Source organism: Macaca mulatta, chromosome 8 (assembly GCF_049350105.2).
Source record: "Macaca mulatta isolate MMU2019108-1 chromosome 8, T2T-MMU8v2.0, whole genome shotgun sequence".
NCBI lineage: Eukaryota > Metazoa > Chordata > Mammalia > Primates > Cercopithecidae > Macaca > Macaca mulatta.
Window position 1 is genome coordinate 42,564,488 of NC_133413.1, and position 14,952 is coordinate 42,579,439.

Genomic DNA, 14,952 nt, shown 5'->3' on the forward strand with positions numbered 1-14,952 from the left:
AGAAACAATGTAACCCGCTATGGGTGGCTGGTGGTGGGAGGCAGGTAAAATTGGATTTTTTTTCCTTCGCTCATATAATTTGAAGATTATAGAATGTAGTTTTTAAAGGTCAGAACGAATTGCTAATTAAGTGGAGGCATTTGAAATTAGCAAATAAAACTGCTACTCAGAATAGTGACAAAGGAGTAATTAATCATATGGGGAAAATGGCAGCGCAGTTCAGCCAGCAGTAAAATCATCTTTTAACTAGTTGCCATAGAGCCTTCAGATGGCGTTACTAAGAAACTGTTATATATTAATTCTATTCTTTTCTCTTGAGGCTATATCATTTAAAAGAATAGTGCTCAACATTTTTCTGTGAAGACACGAATCAAGTTCATCTGCATAGTTTCTCTTGCAGGTATTTAGAAATATGTGGACTAGCTATGATTTCCCTTTACCTTTCACTCAACATGGGAGTGAAGTAAGGATTACATTATCATAGTCTTTACTTCAAATCCACTCTACTTTTTATATAACTCATTGATGAACCTTGGCATTTTAATTATTATAACACAGAATTACTTAATATACTCCTCAAACCAATGCTGAGACTCCCTCCTTTCCTTCTTTTAAAATGCTTTGTTTGTTTGTTTGTTTGTTTGTTTTGAGACAGTCTTGCTCTGTCACCCAGGCTGGAGTACAATGGTGTAATCTCAGTTCACTGCAACCTCCGTGTCCTAGGTTCAAGCTATTCTCCTGCCTCTGCCTCTGGAGTAGCTGGGATTACAGGCATGCACCACTACACTCAGCTAATTTTTGTATTTTTAGTAGAAATGGGGTTTCACCATGTTGATCATGCTTGTCTGGAACTCCTGACCTCAAGAGATCTGCCCACCTCAGCACTCCCAAAGTACTGGGATTACAGGCGTGAGCCACCATGCCCAGCCAAAAATGCCTTCTAAAAACATTTTGATTTGGTTTCCAGGTGCTTTTTGTTTCCCTAAGTGCTATATCTGCCAGTCTTGGGCTAGATGCTCTCAACCCATGCTAGGATTTCATTTTGCCTCAAAATTTTTATATCTTAAATGTAAAGCCAAATTTACAAACATGAATATTACATTCAAATATTCAGACAGTTGATTTGACATGCACATCTAAAACTAGAAAACAAATTAAGGCAGGATTTATACAGAGATCCATATTTTTAAGCACTTGATATTTATTAATTAGCTAATCCACACCAGAATCCTACGAGGTAGCCTAGCTTGTCTTTATTATAAATAAATTAGGTAGGAGCCAGAAAAAAAAAAAAAAAGGCTGTCTCCACAATAATATGTTGATTGGACCCTCCTTATTCTGGTCACAAAAGAAAAACAATTCCTCATATAAGTGGGTCAAGTGAGCAATGAATATTTTGTTTGAATGGAATATAGAGAGAGTGTAATTATTTTATTACCTGGAAGTTTAAAAAGGTAATTTTCTTAGTGGAGCTTTAATATTCTGTGTTCACATTGACACGTCAGAAATTTCCGATGCAAAATATCAGCTTTGGAAGAGTTAGGATGCCCCCACACTCCACCCCCAGCCCTACCCAGAAGGTTCAAATTTTCCTATGGGAGTTTTAGTATTTTTCACGTATCTTAAATTTTTCATCCTTTGGTCTGGTTGACCTAATAAGCTCATGTCAATAGAAAAGTGTAAAGACTCTTTCAGTTCCAATTTATGCTTACATATGTCATCTAACAGGCAAGTGAAACACAAATCCTATTTGTCTTTGCAGTCAAGCAATTGCAGATGAGAGTTTTACTACTACTTTATAGCCAAAGGAATCACTGCAGTCCCCTCTACTTAGCAGATTACTTTATGACTATATTTATTAGTTCACTGGGCTTTGGAGACTAAATTTAACGAAGCCTCATTAATTTGGGTTTCACTACCATGGCATTTGTGGCCTCTGGCACAGGTGCTAGCCTGAATCTTACCTCTGTACTGACGAAGAAAAACTTTCTGCAAAGTAAATTAACTCCATGACCAAGACTATAGGAGTGTTTTATCTTCTTAAGAAGACAATTTCAACCACGTAACCACTAACCTTTTAAATACAAATAATTTTACTCTGATATAGTATAAGGAATCCATTAAGCTTGTGTGTTATGTTAATTTTGAATAATTTTTCCCCCACTGCAGCAAAACTTTAAATGGGCAGTATTTGGTTAGTTTAGTTAACATTATTATAAAAACTCCAGAATAGTAAAAATACTTTAAATATTGATGCTTTGAACAGCTTCACTCTTTCAAATATATGAGTTCTCTCCTAGTTCCTCTGAATTAACATTTTACAGAAAATCACTTGGCTCATGTTCTCAGCTTGCCCAGAGTCTCTGCTATGACCACGTGACAGCAGCTCCAGGGTGGACTGGACATAAGAGAGGGACACACCCAGGTCTGTGTGGGTCTCTTTCCTCTCCTTCAGAATTGATTTGGTTATTTGAAAACATCTACCTTCCATCCCACTCCCATCCACTCATAATAAAATGGGAAGGTAAGATATGACTTAGCTGAACAAACATAACCACAGCAAACCAAACAGAAAAGACAACCACAAACGGCTAGCTTCCCAAGTAGGAATCTTTCCATTCCAGAATTCCCAAAATGTAAACAACAGTAGCAGTCCCTTCCTGCCTAAAACTGAATATGTCATCTCCAGGGTACACTAGAATGATAATTTCCATTATCTGCATGGGCAAAAATAAAGACATTTGAAAACAAACAAACACACAAAACCTCTGGCAGGGTATTCACTTCCATTTGACAGGTTGCCAAGGAGCAAGGGCATTTAGATGAGGAATTCTGAAATAATCTGATTATTACGGCCAGAAGCTTGTCTATAAAGGGTTTGGCATAGCCTCTCTGTAGAGTAAAAGAAATCTATGTTCATAGACTTTTCTATATGAGGTTACTTTAAAAAACAAACACACACACACACACACACGCACAGCACTTTAGGGCATAAGCTCACTCACTAAACCCAAACAGAAACAGTGTTTTGTTGTTGTTGCTGTTTTTACTTGGACAATGCTTATTTTACAGCGGAATTGACAAATAAAGCCTTATTTTACACATCCGAAGAAACACCATCACAGGAGGTTTGTAGGTCGTCCGTGTGCTTTCCAAAACAGCAAAACAGATTTCTTCCCATCCAGCCCCCTTTCCTCTCATAGAGTCGGGTGTGGCTGGTGGGGCTGCCTGTCTCTGCAGGCACAGAAACTGGCAGACCTGGTCCCTCCTGAGCGGGCCCTGCTCAAGGGAATGGTACCAGATTTTGAACACAGGGAAACAGGCTCCTTCGTAACAACACTGTGCATTTCTGTGTCATTTTGTTTATTGCTCACTGAGTTGTTGCCACCTCAGCTCTTGGTGGAAAACAGTGGGTGTCCAGAAATTCCTGACACAAGGAGATGGATTGCCTATGGTTGCTAGGGACACAGGGCAGCCCCAGCCAGATCCCAGCTGGTCCATGCAGGGCATCATCAGTAGAAGCTCAACATCCCACTTTGTAACCAGGCTGCAAGACACCAAGTCCGGTCACTGTGGAAAAGAATTAAACCTAGAGAAAGAGCCTTACGATCTGCACTCAGACGCTCCCCATCAGAAAGCAATCGTTTTCCTTCTCGGTCATGCTCTTTCCAAAGTGACTGAGTCTTGGCTCAGCAGTAGGACTTCAGTGAGAAACAGAAGAAATAGGGGACCCCGCCTAGTCCAAGGCTGCCATTTCTTCAGAATTTTCTCACTTCTTTCCAAACTGTCAGTATCCCCCAATTAAAGCCCACAGTTCAGGCCAAACATTATAAAAAAAATACTCATTTATTTCCATCTCATTCTGGGGTTTGTAATTCTTCTTTTAGATGCTTTTGGCGAAAAAATTCACCAAGGTCAAGGGCTGTGAAGACATTTTTGCCTAAGAGGATCATCATGCACACAGACTAATTCTTTTCCTAAGCTATTATTTGGCAACTTGCAAGGAGGACATGGCTTAACTTTGAGAAACTGTTGTTTGAATGATCAGAAAAAAAGATGAGAATTCTTCCTTTATTTACTCTCTTCGTCTTCATTGTTCAGATGGCAAACCTGGGTCCTGTGCTTGGAGAACAGAGAAGGACTGGCTTGATATTTTCCACTAATAGTGATCTGCTCCGGTTCTGTGCATGTCACCCTCAGCTGTGTCCAACACGATGAAAAAACAACGTATATTTCTGGATAGAGGTGGTTTAATCACACTCATTGAGGATTTAACAGAATAATTATGCTCTGAGGAGATCTAGAATAAATTGGAAATTTAAATTTTTCCACTTTCAGTTTGAATAATGCTCCAATGGTTTGCTATAGGATTATAATTTAGAACATGTGCTAAATGTGTTATCAGGAAAGAATTTAAAAATCCATCCAAATATCATAACTTACCCCAAAATTAAAAAAAGGAAAACGAAAAAAAAGAAACCTCATTCATTTCCAAAAATCAAGATCAGTCGTATGTTAATCTGTGAATCCTTGTAAGAAATGTTTATTGTTCAAGAAAGAAGCCTCCTCTGGTTGTTGATAGCAATTCTCCACAGCAGAGAAATGCTGATATTTTGTTCTTATCTCTTGATTGATGCTTTCACTACTTATTCTTCAGGCTATAAGACAGAAGGAAACACAGTGTTACCTTCTTTCATAATTACAAATTCCAACACCTCTTTCTCCCCCCACCCCCTGTCTCCCTTCTACTTCTCATATTACCTTAACCATCAAATTCAAATGCATCTGAATTTATAAGGTTAATCTTTCAGGTTCTAAATAACCTGTATATATAATATCTCCATTACCAATGCTCCATTACCAATGCCATCTCCACATATGTACAAGAAAATGTATAGCTCTACATTGTCAATCCAGACACTAAATTCATTCCAAATGTACTCAAAATAAAAATAATGAATTAATTTTATTTATGGCATGCTGCATACACCCGTCTTTAAGTTTCAGGTATAACTACATGCAGAACCCTTTTGTTGAAAGTGGAGAGCAACTTTACAGTGGCTAAATTTCAAATTAACATAAGCTTCGTTCTCCACTCATTCAGAATTTTCTCTGTTAGATGAATAGGAAGAAAAAAAAAATGTTTCTGGGCCGAGCGCAGTGGCTCACACCTGTAATCCCGACACTTTGGGAGGCAGAGGCGGGCGGATCACGAGGTCAGGAGATCAAGACTATTCTGGCCAACATGGAGAAACCCCGTCTCTACTAAAAATACAAAAATTATCTGGGCATGGTAGTGCTCCTGTAGTCGCAGCTACTCAGGAGGCTGAGGCAGGAGAATCGTTTGAACCCGGAAGGTGGAGGTTGCAGTGAGCCGAGATTGCACCACTGCACTCCAGCCTGGCAACAGAGTGAGACTCCATCTCAAAAATAAATAAATAAATAAATAAAAATTGTTTCTGGCTTTACTTGCAAAAGGTATTGATTTAATAAAATTGAGAGCCAATTTTTGAAGGATATTTAGTTTTGTTTTTTCTTTATGACAAGAAGATACTACCTCTTACCACATGCCTACTACATGTCACAAATTTTACATTTACTTTACTTTTTTTCTTTTTTTTGAGACGGAGTCTCGCTCTGTCGCCCAGGCTGGAGTGCAGTGGCGCGATCTCGGCTCACTGCAAGCTCCGCCTCCCGGGTTCACGCCATTCTCCTGCCTCAGCCTCCTGAGTAGCTGGGACTACAGGCGCCCGCCACCTCGCCCAGCTAGTTTTTCATATTTTTTTAGTAGAGACGGGGTTTCACCATGTTAGCCAGGATGGTCTCGATCTCCTGACCTCATGATCCGCCCGTCTCGGCCTCCCAAAGTGCTTTATATTTTAATTTAATCCTCAGACCACTTTTCCTATGTCTACCATTTCCACCCCTTTTAAAGGTGAGAACACTGAGGTTTCACTTGGCTAAATTAATGGCACAAGATCAAACAGCGGTTAAGGGGTGGAACTTGAACCCTGGAAAAAACTCAAAAGCAGGAGGTGAGAGAGCTTGTTGACCTCTTCTGCCAGGGATTTCTCGCATGCTACTGAAGAAGTGCTCCGTCTGAAAGGAGGATGCTGGAAAAGCATCTTCTAGTGGTGGCTGTTTCCCTTAAAGTATATTTTAGAGGGAAGGGTGGCAAAAGTGTTAGAGCAGGTTAGACTCTTTCCACAGGTTTTCCCATCTTCCATCGCTAGGGTCCAAATGTCTCATTGGCAATCTAGTACATGAAAATTCAAAAGCTACAAAGGAAAATTCTATCACTCACCTAGAAACACAGAGCATATGTTGAAATTTCATTTTCCAAAAAAAGTGCTGTCATAGAATATTCTTAGGATCTGAATAAGAATTTGAACATTGTTGGTATAATGTAGACCCAAAAAAATGAGACTACATGCATATTTTTAAAAATAGGTTTGAAATTTTTGAAATTTTGCCTTAGCATGACCCTGGTAGCTACAGCCACTTTTTAGTAGTTCTTATAAAAATTAAAATCCTGTTTTAGAATCTCATACTCTGCCACCATACGGTCATGACCTAAGGAAATTCAATAGTCCTTGTCATCTTGACAAATTAATGTGACATAAGGGTTGAAAGTTCTCACTGAGCAAATAAGTATAATTTCATTTTTATAAACTGCAAAGATGAACACTTTTTTTTTTTTTTTTTTTGATACGGAGTCTTGCTGTGTCTCCCAGGCTGGAGTGCAGTGGCCCGATCTTGGCTCACTACAATGTCCGCCTCCCGGGTTCAAGCGATTCTCCTGCCTCAGCCTCTCGAGTAGCTGGGACTACAGGTGTCCACCACCACTCCCGCCTAATTTTTGTATTTTTAGTAGAGACGGGGTTTCACCATATTGGCCAGGCTGGTCTCGAACTCCTGACCTTGTGGTCCGCCTGCCTCGGCCTCCCAAAGTGCTGGGATTACAGGCTTGAGCTACAACGCCCGGCCTAGATGAACACTTTTGATATTAAAATGAGTTTGAAGCATGGCATCTTCATGTAACAGTAAGAAGACCAAACACTCACAGCTAAACAGTCTTTAGTCATGATTACATCGTTAGAGAAAACCAGATGAAATGGGTTTTTTTAAAATTTATAGTAAAAGTGGTATATTAAGAACTTAATCCCATAATGAGGAAAAACATCACACTCTTCCTTTTATAGTCATCATAATTATTCAGATCCTTTCTGAATACATAGAAATAATGACAAATTAAAATGTCTTTCAATTCCATATAGCTTTTGTAATTATTCATCCATTACTGTTATTATTGCTGGAAAGACTCCTTCGTATTTTAGTCAGCATCCCATTTGATACAAAAGAACACGGAAAATTTTACTGCTATTAATAAACACGCAGCCATCCAATCCAAGAAGAAAATTCTTTTTCATCTGAGAGATAAGCTGCATAATTCATGTATTTTCAGAAATTTCTTTAAATAGAAAATTGAAGAAAGGCATAGGGAAAAGAATTCATCACATAGCTTCCATTTGTGGCGAAGGGCAGTCTTTGTTCTCGGACAGCCTTAAATATGATTCCATCTGAAGGGAGAATTTCAATTGCTCCATATCCATACCAATCATACTCAGATAGCTTATCTTCTTCTTGACAAATATGAAACTACAAACATGATAAAAACATGGCCTCAGTTTCACATTTGCACATTTGCTACCTTTTTTTTTTTTTTTGAGTCCGAGTCTCGCTCTGTCGCCCAGGCTGGAGTGCAGTGGCACAATCTCAGCTCACTGCAACCTCTGCCTCCCAGGTTCAAGCAATTCTCCTGCCTCAGCCTCCCACGTAGCTGGGATTACAGCCACGTGCTACCACACCAGGCTAATTTTTGTATTTTTAGTAGAGACAGGGTTTTGCTGTATTGGCCAGGCTGGTCTCAAACTCCTGACCTGAAGTGATCCACCCACTTCGGCCTCCTAAAGCACTGGGATTACACGTGTGAGCCACCCCATCCGGCCCACATTTGCTACCTTTGTAAAACTAATGTAACTGAATGTTAATAGGGACTTTTCATGGGGTCTCGGGAAGGAGTTAGAAAAATGTTGGGCAATTTGGAATGGGTACCTCCACCTTCCCAAAAGAGAAGTGTCCATGTCAGAGAATGTGGCGCTCCATAGAACTTCTGTAACGTTCAGCCCCTATTGAAGGCTGGGCCACACAGGGCATGTGGCAGCCTTCTAGCACAAGCCAGATGAGAATCACATCTGCAGGAACAGGCACCTCCAAAAGCTTCCGCTTCTTCTACCACCAGTCTTTCCCCTTATTCTCATCCTGAAGGTCCAGGATAGGGGAATTCTCTGACCTGGTTTTGAGACAGAAATCTTGACATAGACTAGTAAGGACTATTGAAAATGTTCTCACCTTGGCCAGGTGTGGTGGCTCACACCCGTAATCCCAGCACTTTTGGATGCTGAGGCGGGTGGATCATGAGGTCAAGAGATCAAGACCATCCTGGCCAACATGGTGAAATCCTGTCTCTACTAATAATACAAAAAGTAGCTGGGCATGGTGCCATGCTCCTGTAGTCCCAGCTATTTGGGAGGCTGAGGCAGGAGAATCGCTTGAACCCAGGAGGCAGAGGTTGCAGTGGGCTGAGATCGTGCCACTGCACTCCAGCCTGGCGACAGAGCAAGACTCTCTGTCTCAAAAAAAACTGGTCTCATCATTTAAAATGACCAGAGATGTACACAATCTTCCTGAGATATTAACAATATGGAGGAAAAATGAAGAAAGCACTTTGACCATGTGAGTTTGAAGGTGGCAGCTAGAGAAATGTATAATGATTAATTGATCCCACACTGAATGTAAACTGTTCAATAAGTCAGTGAAAGAGTAGAACATCCTTAGCCACGATGAAGCCTCATTTCTGATAGCCAGGTAGCAAGCTTATAGTGACAAGAAAAAGGCAATCATGGGCCGTGGTTTACATGAAATGATATGGCCAGAATTTGTTAGGAGAGGAGGAGTCATGTCTAACGCATTTTTCACAAAAATGTTGCTGAACAGTCATGACTTGGAACTTGTTCGGCCTATTACCTGACAACTGAATAACATCCAAGGATGTAACACTTTGGCCCCATAAATTAAAATAGTGCAGTGATAAACCAAATGAAGTTATATTTCCAAAATCGAACATCTCCTAATTTCTATTCTTGTATTCCCTAACTTGGCCAGTAAGTATTCAAGACAAAAGTGCAGCGTTTTCCCTGGCCATTTCCTTTTTCTCCCTCAGCCCATAATCAATCAATCCCAAATCTTATTGGTCTCCTACTTCACTCTTAAATGTCCCATTTCCTCTTCATCCCCTGCCCCACGTCCTACTCTAGGTCCGTGACATTGCACTAGTTTTCTATCTGGGATGTTTGCAGTCAGCTCTGCGGCCTCATTACACTGGTGCTATAATGCCTCACTGGGTTCCCAGCACCTTCTGGACAAAATAAAAATGTCTTAATATGACACATAAAGGTCACAGTAATGTCACTGGCATCTTCTTCTCCAGTCCTGTCTTTTACTCATCACTCCTTGTGATTACTCCAAGTCTCTGGATCATAGAAAATCAGGTGAGGCTCCTCTACGTGCTGGCTCTCACATGTTGCCATGGTTGGTGCAGGCTGTTCCTTCTGCTTGGAAACTCATCCCCCACCTCTCTTGCTTGCCCAGCCTCTCCTATCCCCCTTGGTGGAAACCTGCTTCTTCCAGATCGTGTTTCTTGAATTCACCCTGACACAACAAAATGTATTGGAATATTTTGAGCAACCACCTGGGAGTCGAGAACAAAACTTTAAGAAAATGCCCAAGCTACAGCAGGAGACTGCTGTGCTTAAGACATGGGGCACAAGGTGTCTTGCTTCTGAAAAGGGTGAATGTCAGGGGGATGAGGGGGTTTGGAGAAAAAAAAAAAGAGAAGAGAAAGAGAATATGAGAGAAGGGGAAGAGGCCTAGAGAGAATGGAATCAGGAGAATGGCTTGGTCCTCTGCATGGTGCTAGCTCTGTGTGACAACCAAATCTTCAATATAGTTGTCTAGACAAATAAAATTCTTCCAACATGGTAATTTTTATTGGAAGCCTATGTAGTCTGACTGATACTGGAAGTGGGAAAAAGAAGCACTCAGATGTACAGGGGGAGAAAGATGAAGAGAGGTCACTAAGATGTTGGGAATCAAAAGTGGAGCAGGACTTTGGACTCTAACAGGTTATAGACTTTGTTGAGTAGTCGTAAGCCCATTCAGGATGACTGAAAGTAGAATGTGGTTCAGCTGACACCTCTGAGATCTGATGAACATAACAATTTATCCAAAACCTTCTTGAAAAAAATAAATCCCAAATGTTTAAACCCATGGAATAAAGAAATAATTTAAGAAAACTCAGTCTAATTCAGAGAAAAGTCAGGTATTGGGAACATTCAAGAAATTGTGAACATTCAAAAGTATAGCACTTTTAAAATGAATTCAGCTCTTCTGCTTCCTAATACATAAACACTAGCAAAATTGACAAGAACGATTTGTAATTAACTTACCAAAACACCTAAGAAAACAAGCCTCCTCTGCTTATATAGAATTTGCATTGTTTATATGCAAATGAACACTCCTGATGTGCTTCAGAACAGTTTATTCCCTTAAGAAGGCAAATATTCTCTTTATAATCTTGTTTACACTATTCATTTGCTTTGCAAAACATTTTTCATAAAATCACAAAATAATGAAACGTTAGAGCCAGAAGGGATCCCAGAGATTATCTAGGGAGGTCGAACATCATCATTTTACAGATGAGGAAACTTGCTGGAACTCCTAATACACACACATCCTCCTCATTCCTGAGATCCACAACATCACAACCTGACCTCCAATATTTGGGTGACTCCATTCCCTTCTACCTCGGGGGTTCTGGCTACAGCTGAGGCAGAGCAAGGGGTCTTCAAAGTGCTAGGCTTTGAGCATCATCAGGACCCTGTAACCAAAAAATAAAATTCTAAGAAACCCTCCCCATAACCATGAAATGGACTTCCTGCTCAGCCAGGGCTCTTTTAACATTTAACCTAAGAAACTGTTTCAGGTCATGATGGGAAATGGGGGTCGGGCATGCCTCATTATACCTCTCCAGCATGGACATCAACACAGACTTTAAGTCTGATAAGAAACACTTTGCAACCTATTCTCTTTGGGGCATACTACCTGAAGGCTTCCTCTGTAAATAAAAACTTGTGTCTCTGCAACCCTTTGTCTTAACCCAGACATTCCTTTCAGTTAATCCCAGGTCTTTAGACAAATTCAACCAATTGTCAACCAAAAAAATGTTTAAATTTACCTATAGCCTGGAAGACTCGGAACTCTGCCTCTAGTTGTCCTGCCTTTCTGGACCAAACCAATATACTTTTTAAATGTATTTTATTGATGTCTCATGCCTCCCTAAAATGTATAAAACCAAGCTACACCCCTGACCACCTTGAGCATATGTTCTCAGGACCTCCTGAGGGCTGCATCATGGGCCATAGCAACTCATATTTGGCTAAGAATACATCTATTTAAATATTTTACAGAGTTTAACTCTTTTTGTCCACAACCCATTAGTCTCCTCCTCTGAAGCGAGAGTTCAGTGCCCCTTTTCTATTCACTTACAGAACTTGAAATCTGGTTAATCTTTGTATGTTTCCAACCCCCAACTCCTGCATTCTCTCCCCTAATCTTTCCTGACTCCCCTCTTCCTCCCACCCCTTTTTAGTTAGAGCTTTCTTTTATTGTTTCCTTAATTGCATTTTTCTTTCCTCCTTTTTTTTTTTTTTTTTTTTGAGACAGAGTCTTGTTTTGTCACCCAGGCTGGAGTGGTGTAGTGGCACCATCTCAGCTCACTGCAACCTCTGCCACCGGAGTTCGAGCGATGCTTCTGCCTCAGCCTCCCAAGTAGCTGAGATTACAGGCACCCACCACCATGCCCTGCTAATTTTTGTGTTTTTAGTAGAGACAGGGTTTCACCATGTTGGCCAGGCTGGTCTTGATCTCCTGACCTCATGATCCACCCACCTCTGACTCCCAAAGTGCTGGGATTATAGGCGTGAGCTACCACACCCAGCCCTTTATTGTGTTTTTCTAAGTGGTTTTCTTTATTGTTTCAGTAGCCATGTCACAATGCAATATTTTGTGTACTGTCTGTGTCCTCTTCAAGGAAGCCTGGGGACTGTGTCTCTCTATTTGTGTATTTTCAATGCTTGCTACAAGGACTGACACACATTAAAATGTAATCTTTCCTAAATAAACACATGAGGAAAATCAGAAAAGGAATCACTTGGCACATTGGGAAGAAGCCTCACTCCCAGATCCTCACATTTCTCATTGACTGTCCTATCCCAGGTAAGTCCATTCCCATCCTGCATTTTCAAATAAGAAAAACAATTAGCTGTTGAAAGCATCTATATCTCTATTCTTATCTCCTTCTACTATTTTTATAATGTATTCAAAGGGCTTGTGATTGAAAGTTAGATTTTGAACTTGATTTTAAACTTCCATACCAATTGTTACTAGTTGGATGTTCATGTACAATGTTATTAATTTCATTTAGCCTCAGTTTATTCATCTATAAAACAAAGTCATCGATAATATCTTCCTCCTAGGAATGTCATGAAGATTAAATGATATAATGTAGATGAATGTGACCAGTAACCACTAAACATTTAGAAATGCTTGTTTCCTTACTCTTAGTTACTTGAAAGAAAGATTTCTGATGTAGCTCTTGTACAATAAAGAGTTTGTCGGGTCTTTTTTTCAAGTTTTTGAGGTGGAGGTCTAAGCCCTTGGGATTTCCCAAATGATAGACGTATCTTTGTAATTCACGGTGGAACTTGACAGCTTATGCTAATGAGGTGACTCATAGTGAGTCCCTAGATAGACTCAGGATGAAGGTTTGCCATGCTGGAAAGATAAACTGTGTGATTAGAGGGTTGAGGCCAAATAACAGTAGCCCAACCTTTAGGGAGAAGAGAGAGGCTGGAGAATGAGTTCAGTCACATGACCAATAATTCAGTCATACTTAAGTAAAGAAAGCACAATCAAACTCTGGACACCAATGCTCAGTCGAGTGAACACATCAGCGTAATGAGGGAGTGTTGTGTCTTGATGAGACATTGAGTGCAGAGGCTCCCAGAAAAACTCCAACCAGCCTGTGTACTGGGGTGGAGTCTCAGGAAGTTCTTACCCTTTGCACTGGCTGGGAGCCTGGCCCCTCCACTTCCCGTGTGGAACCTGGGATTCAAGCTGCCGGCAGAAGCACACCAGCAGGGTCTCTGACTTGTGAAGGATCCCTCTTTCCCTTTTTTCCCTTTTCGCCCAATAAAACCCTGCCTTACTCACCTTTTAAATTGTCTGTGAACCTAAATTTCTGTGGCCATGTGACAAGGACCCCATCTTTAGCCGAACTAAAGAAAAGTCCCACAACACTGATTTCACAAGAAGAGGACATACAAGATCCACATTTGGGACCCTCCTAGACCTTCTTCTGTACATCTTGTCGTTTGGTTGGTCCTGATTTGTAGCCTTCATAATAAAACTGTAATTGCAAGTCTAGCTCTCTCCTAAGTTCTGACATTCCTTGTAGGAATCAAACCTGAGGGAGAGTGGGAAACCCAAATTTATAGCCAACTGGTCAGAAGTGCAGGTGTCCTGGGACCCTCAGAGCTTGCAGCTGACATCTGAAGTGAGGGTGGTCTCGCTGAAGTCTGTTCTCTTAAGTTGTGAAGTCTGCACTAACTCTAGATATTAGCGTCAGAATTGCATTGCAATATTGCAGTAGCAAACCTCTCTGATTCTGTTTCTGTTTTTTAGTATACAGATCCCAATCCCACTCCACACTGGCAGGCACTGAGAGCATCCAAGATGCATATGGCAGATGCAGTTCAATAGGTGCTCAAGAGTGAGGTTTACTATCAAATGCCCAACTTCAAATCCCAGTTCTGGCATGTAGCAGCTCTGTAACTTTTGCCTCAGTTTCCTGAACCATAAATGGGTATAATATAATAACACCCAGACCTCACAGAGCTGCTGTGAATATTAAGTGGATTAATATATGGAAGTATTATATACCTGGTACATATGGAGCAACAAATAAATGTGATCTATTACTATTATTATTTATTATTATATATTTGCTGCAACATTCTCGGTTTTAGGCTAAAGTCAATTACTAAGTTATATAATCGGCAGAACCAGAGACAGGGGACTGAAGTCAGATATACCTTCTAGAAGCCAAGAGCAGCCCTGGTTTTACCTGTTCAAGGGCAAGCAAAGGATCATGGAAGTGGTGGGATGTGGCAAAAAGATGGTGGGAGTTGGGGGAAATGTTAATATTTGATGAGTTCACAATTCCCCTCCTCAACAAAGGGTACGATGGTCTCACTTAGGTACCCAGTTAGGTACCCAGTAGCCATATGTGGCTATTTAAATATAAAATAATTAAATATAAAATAATTAAAATGAAATACAATTTAAAATTCAGTTCCTCAGTCACACTAGCCATTTCCAAGTATTAGCAATCGAGTCTGGCCAGTGGCTACTGTGTTATAGAGTAGATACAAAACACAACACTCACCACGGAACTTTCCACTGGACAATTCTGGGCTAAAGTGTCTGAAATCAGATATGTTTTGAAATGCAAATCAACCCATTGATTTTTCTCAAAGAGAAAATAAAATGAAAAAAAAAAAGTGAATTTGATAGAGAAACGAACCACTGCTATGTTGTAATAATTTGTGTCTCTCTCTCAAACACTGCAGTGCCTCGAAGTGCAGGGAGCAGGTGAAGGGAAAATGTCAGACTCTTGATGTACTCTCTTCCTCCCCCTTAGCTCACGAGCACGTCCCCTGGGGTACACGTTCTGTGAAAATCTAGAGGCCCACAATGCCAGCAATTACTACT

The 14,952-nt window shown here is 40.5% G+C and overlaps 1 protein-coding gene across 1 annotated transcript in view; it reads right to left on the reverse strand.

Annotated features, from left to right (window-relative positions):
• Nucleotides 1-3,026: 3,026 nt before the first annotated feature.
• The window catches only part of ZMAT4 (zinc finger matrin-type 4), a 376,943-nt gene continuing 365,017 nt past the window's right edge, over nucleotides 3,027-14,952 (reverse strand). Inside the window, exon 7 of the mRNA XM_015145228.3 lies at nucleotides 3,027-4,658. Coding sequence (XP_015000714.2) covers nucleotides 4,643-4,658 — 16 coding nt within the window. The 3' untranslated portion in view covers nucleotides 3,027-4,642. The remainder of the gene's footprint in view (nucleotides 4,659-14,952) is intronic.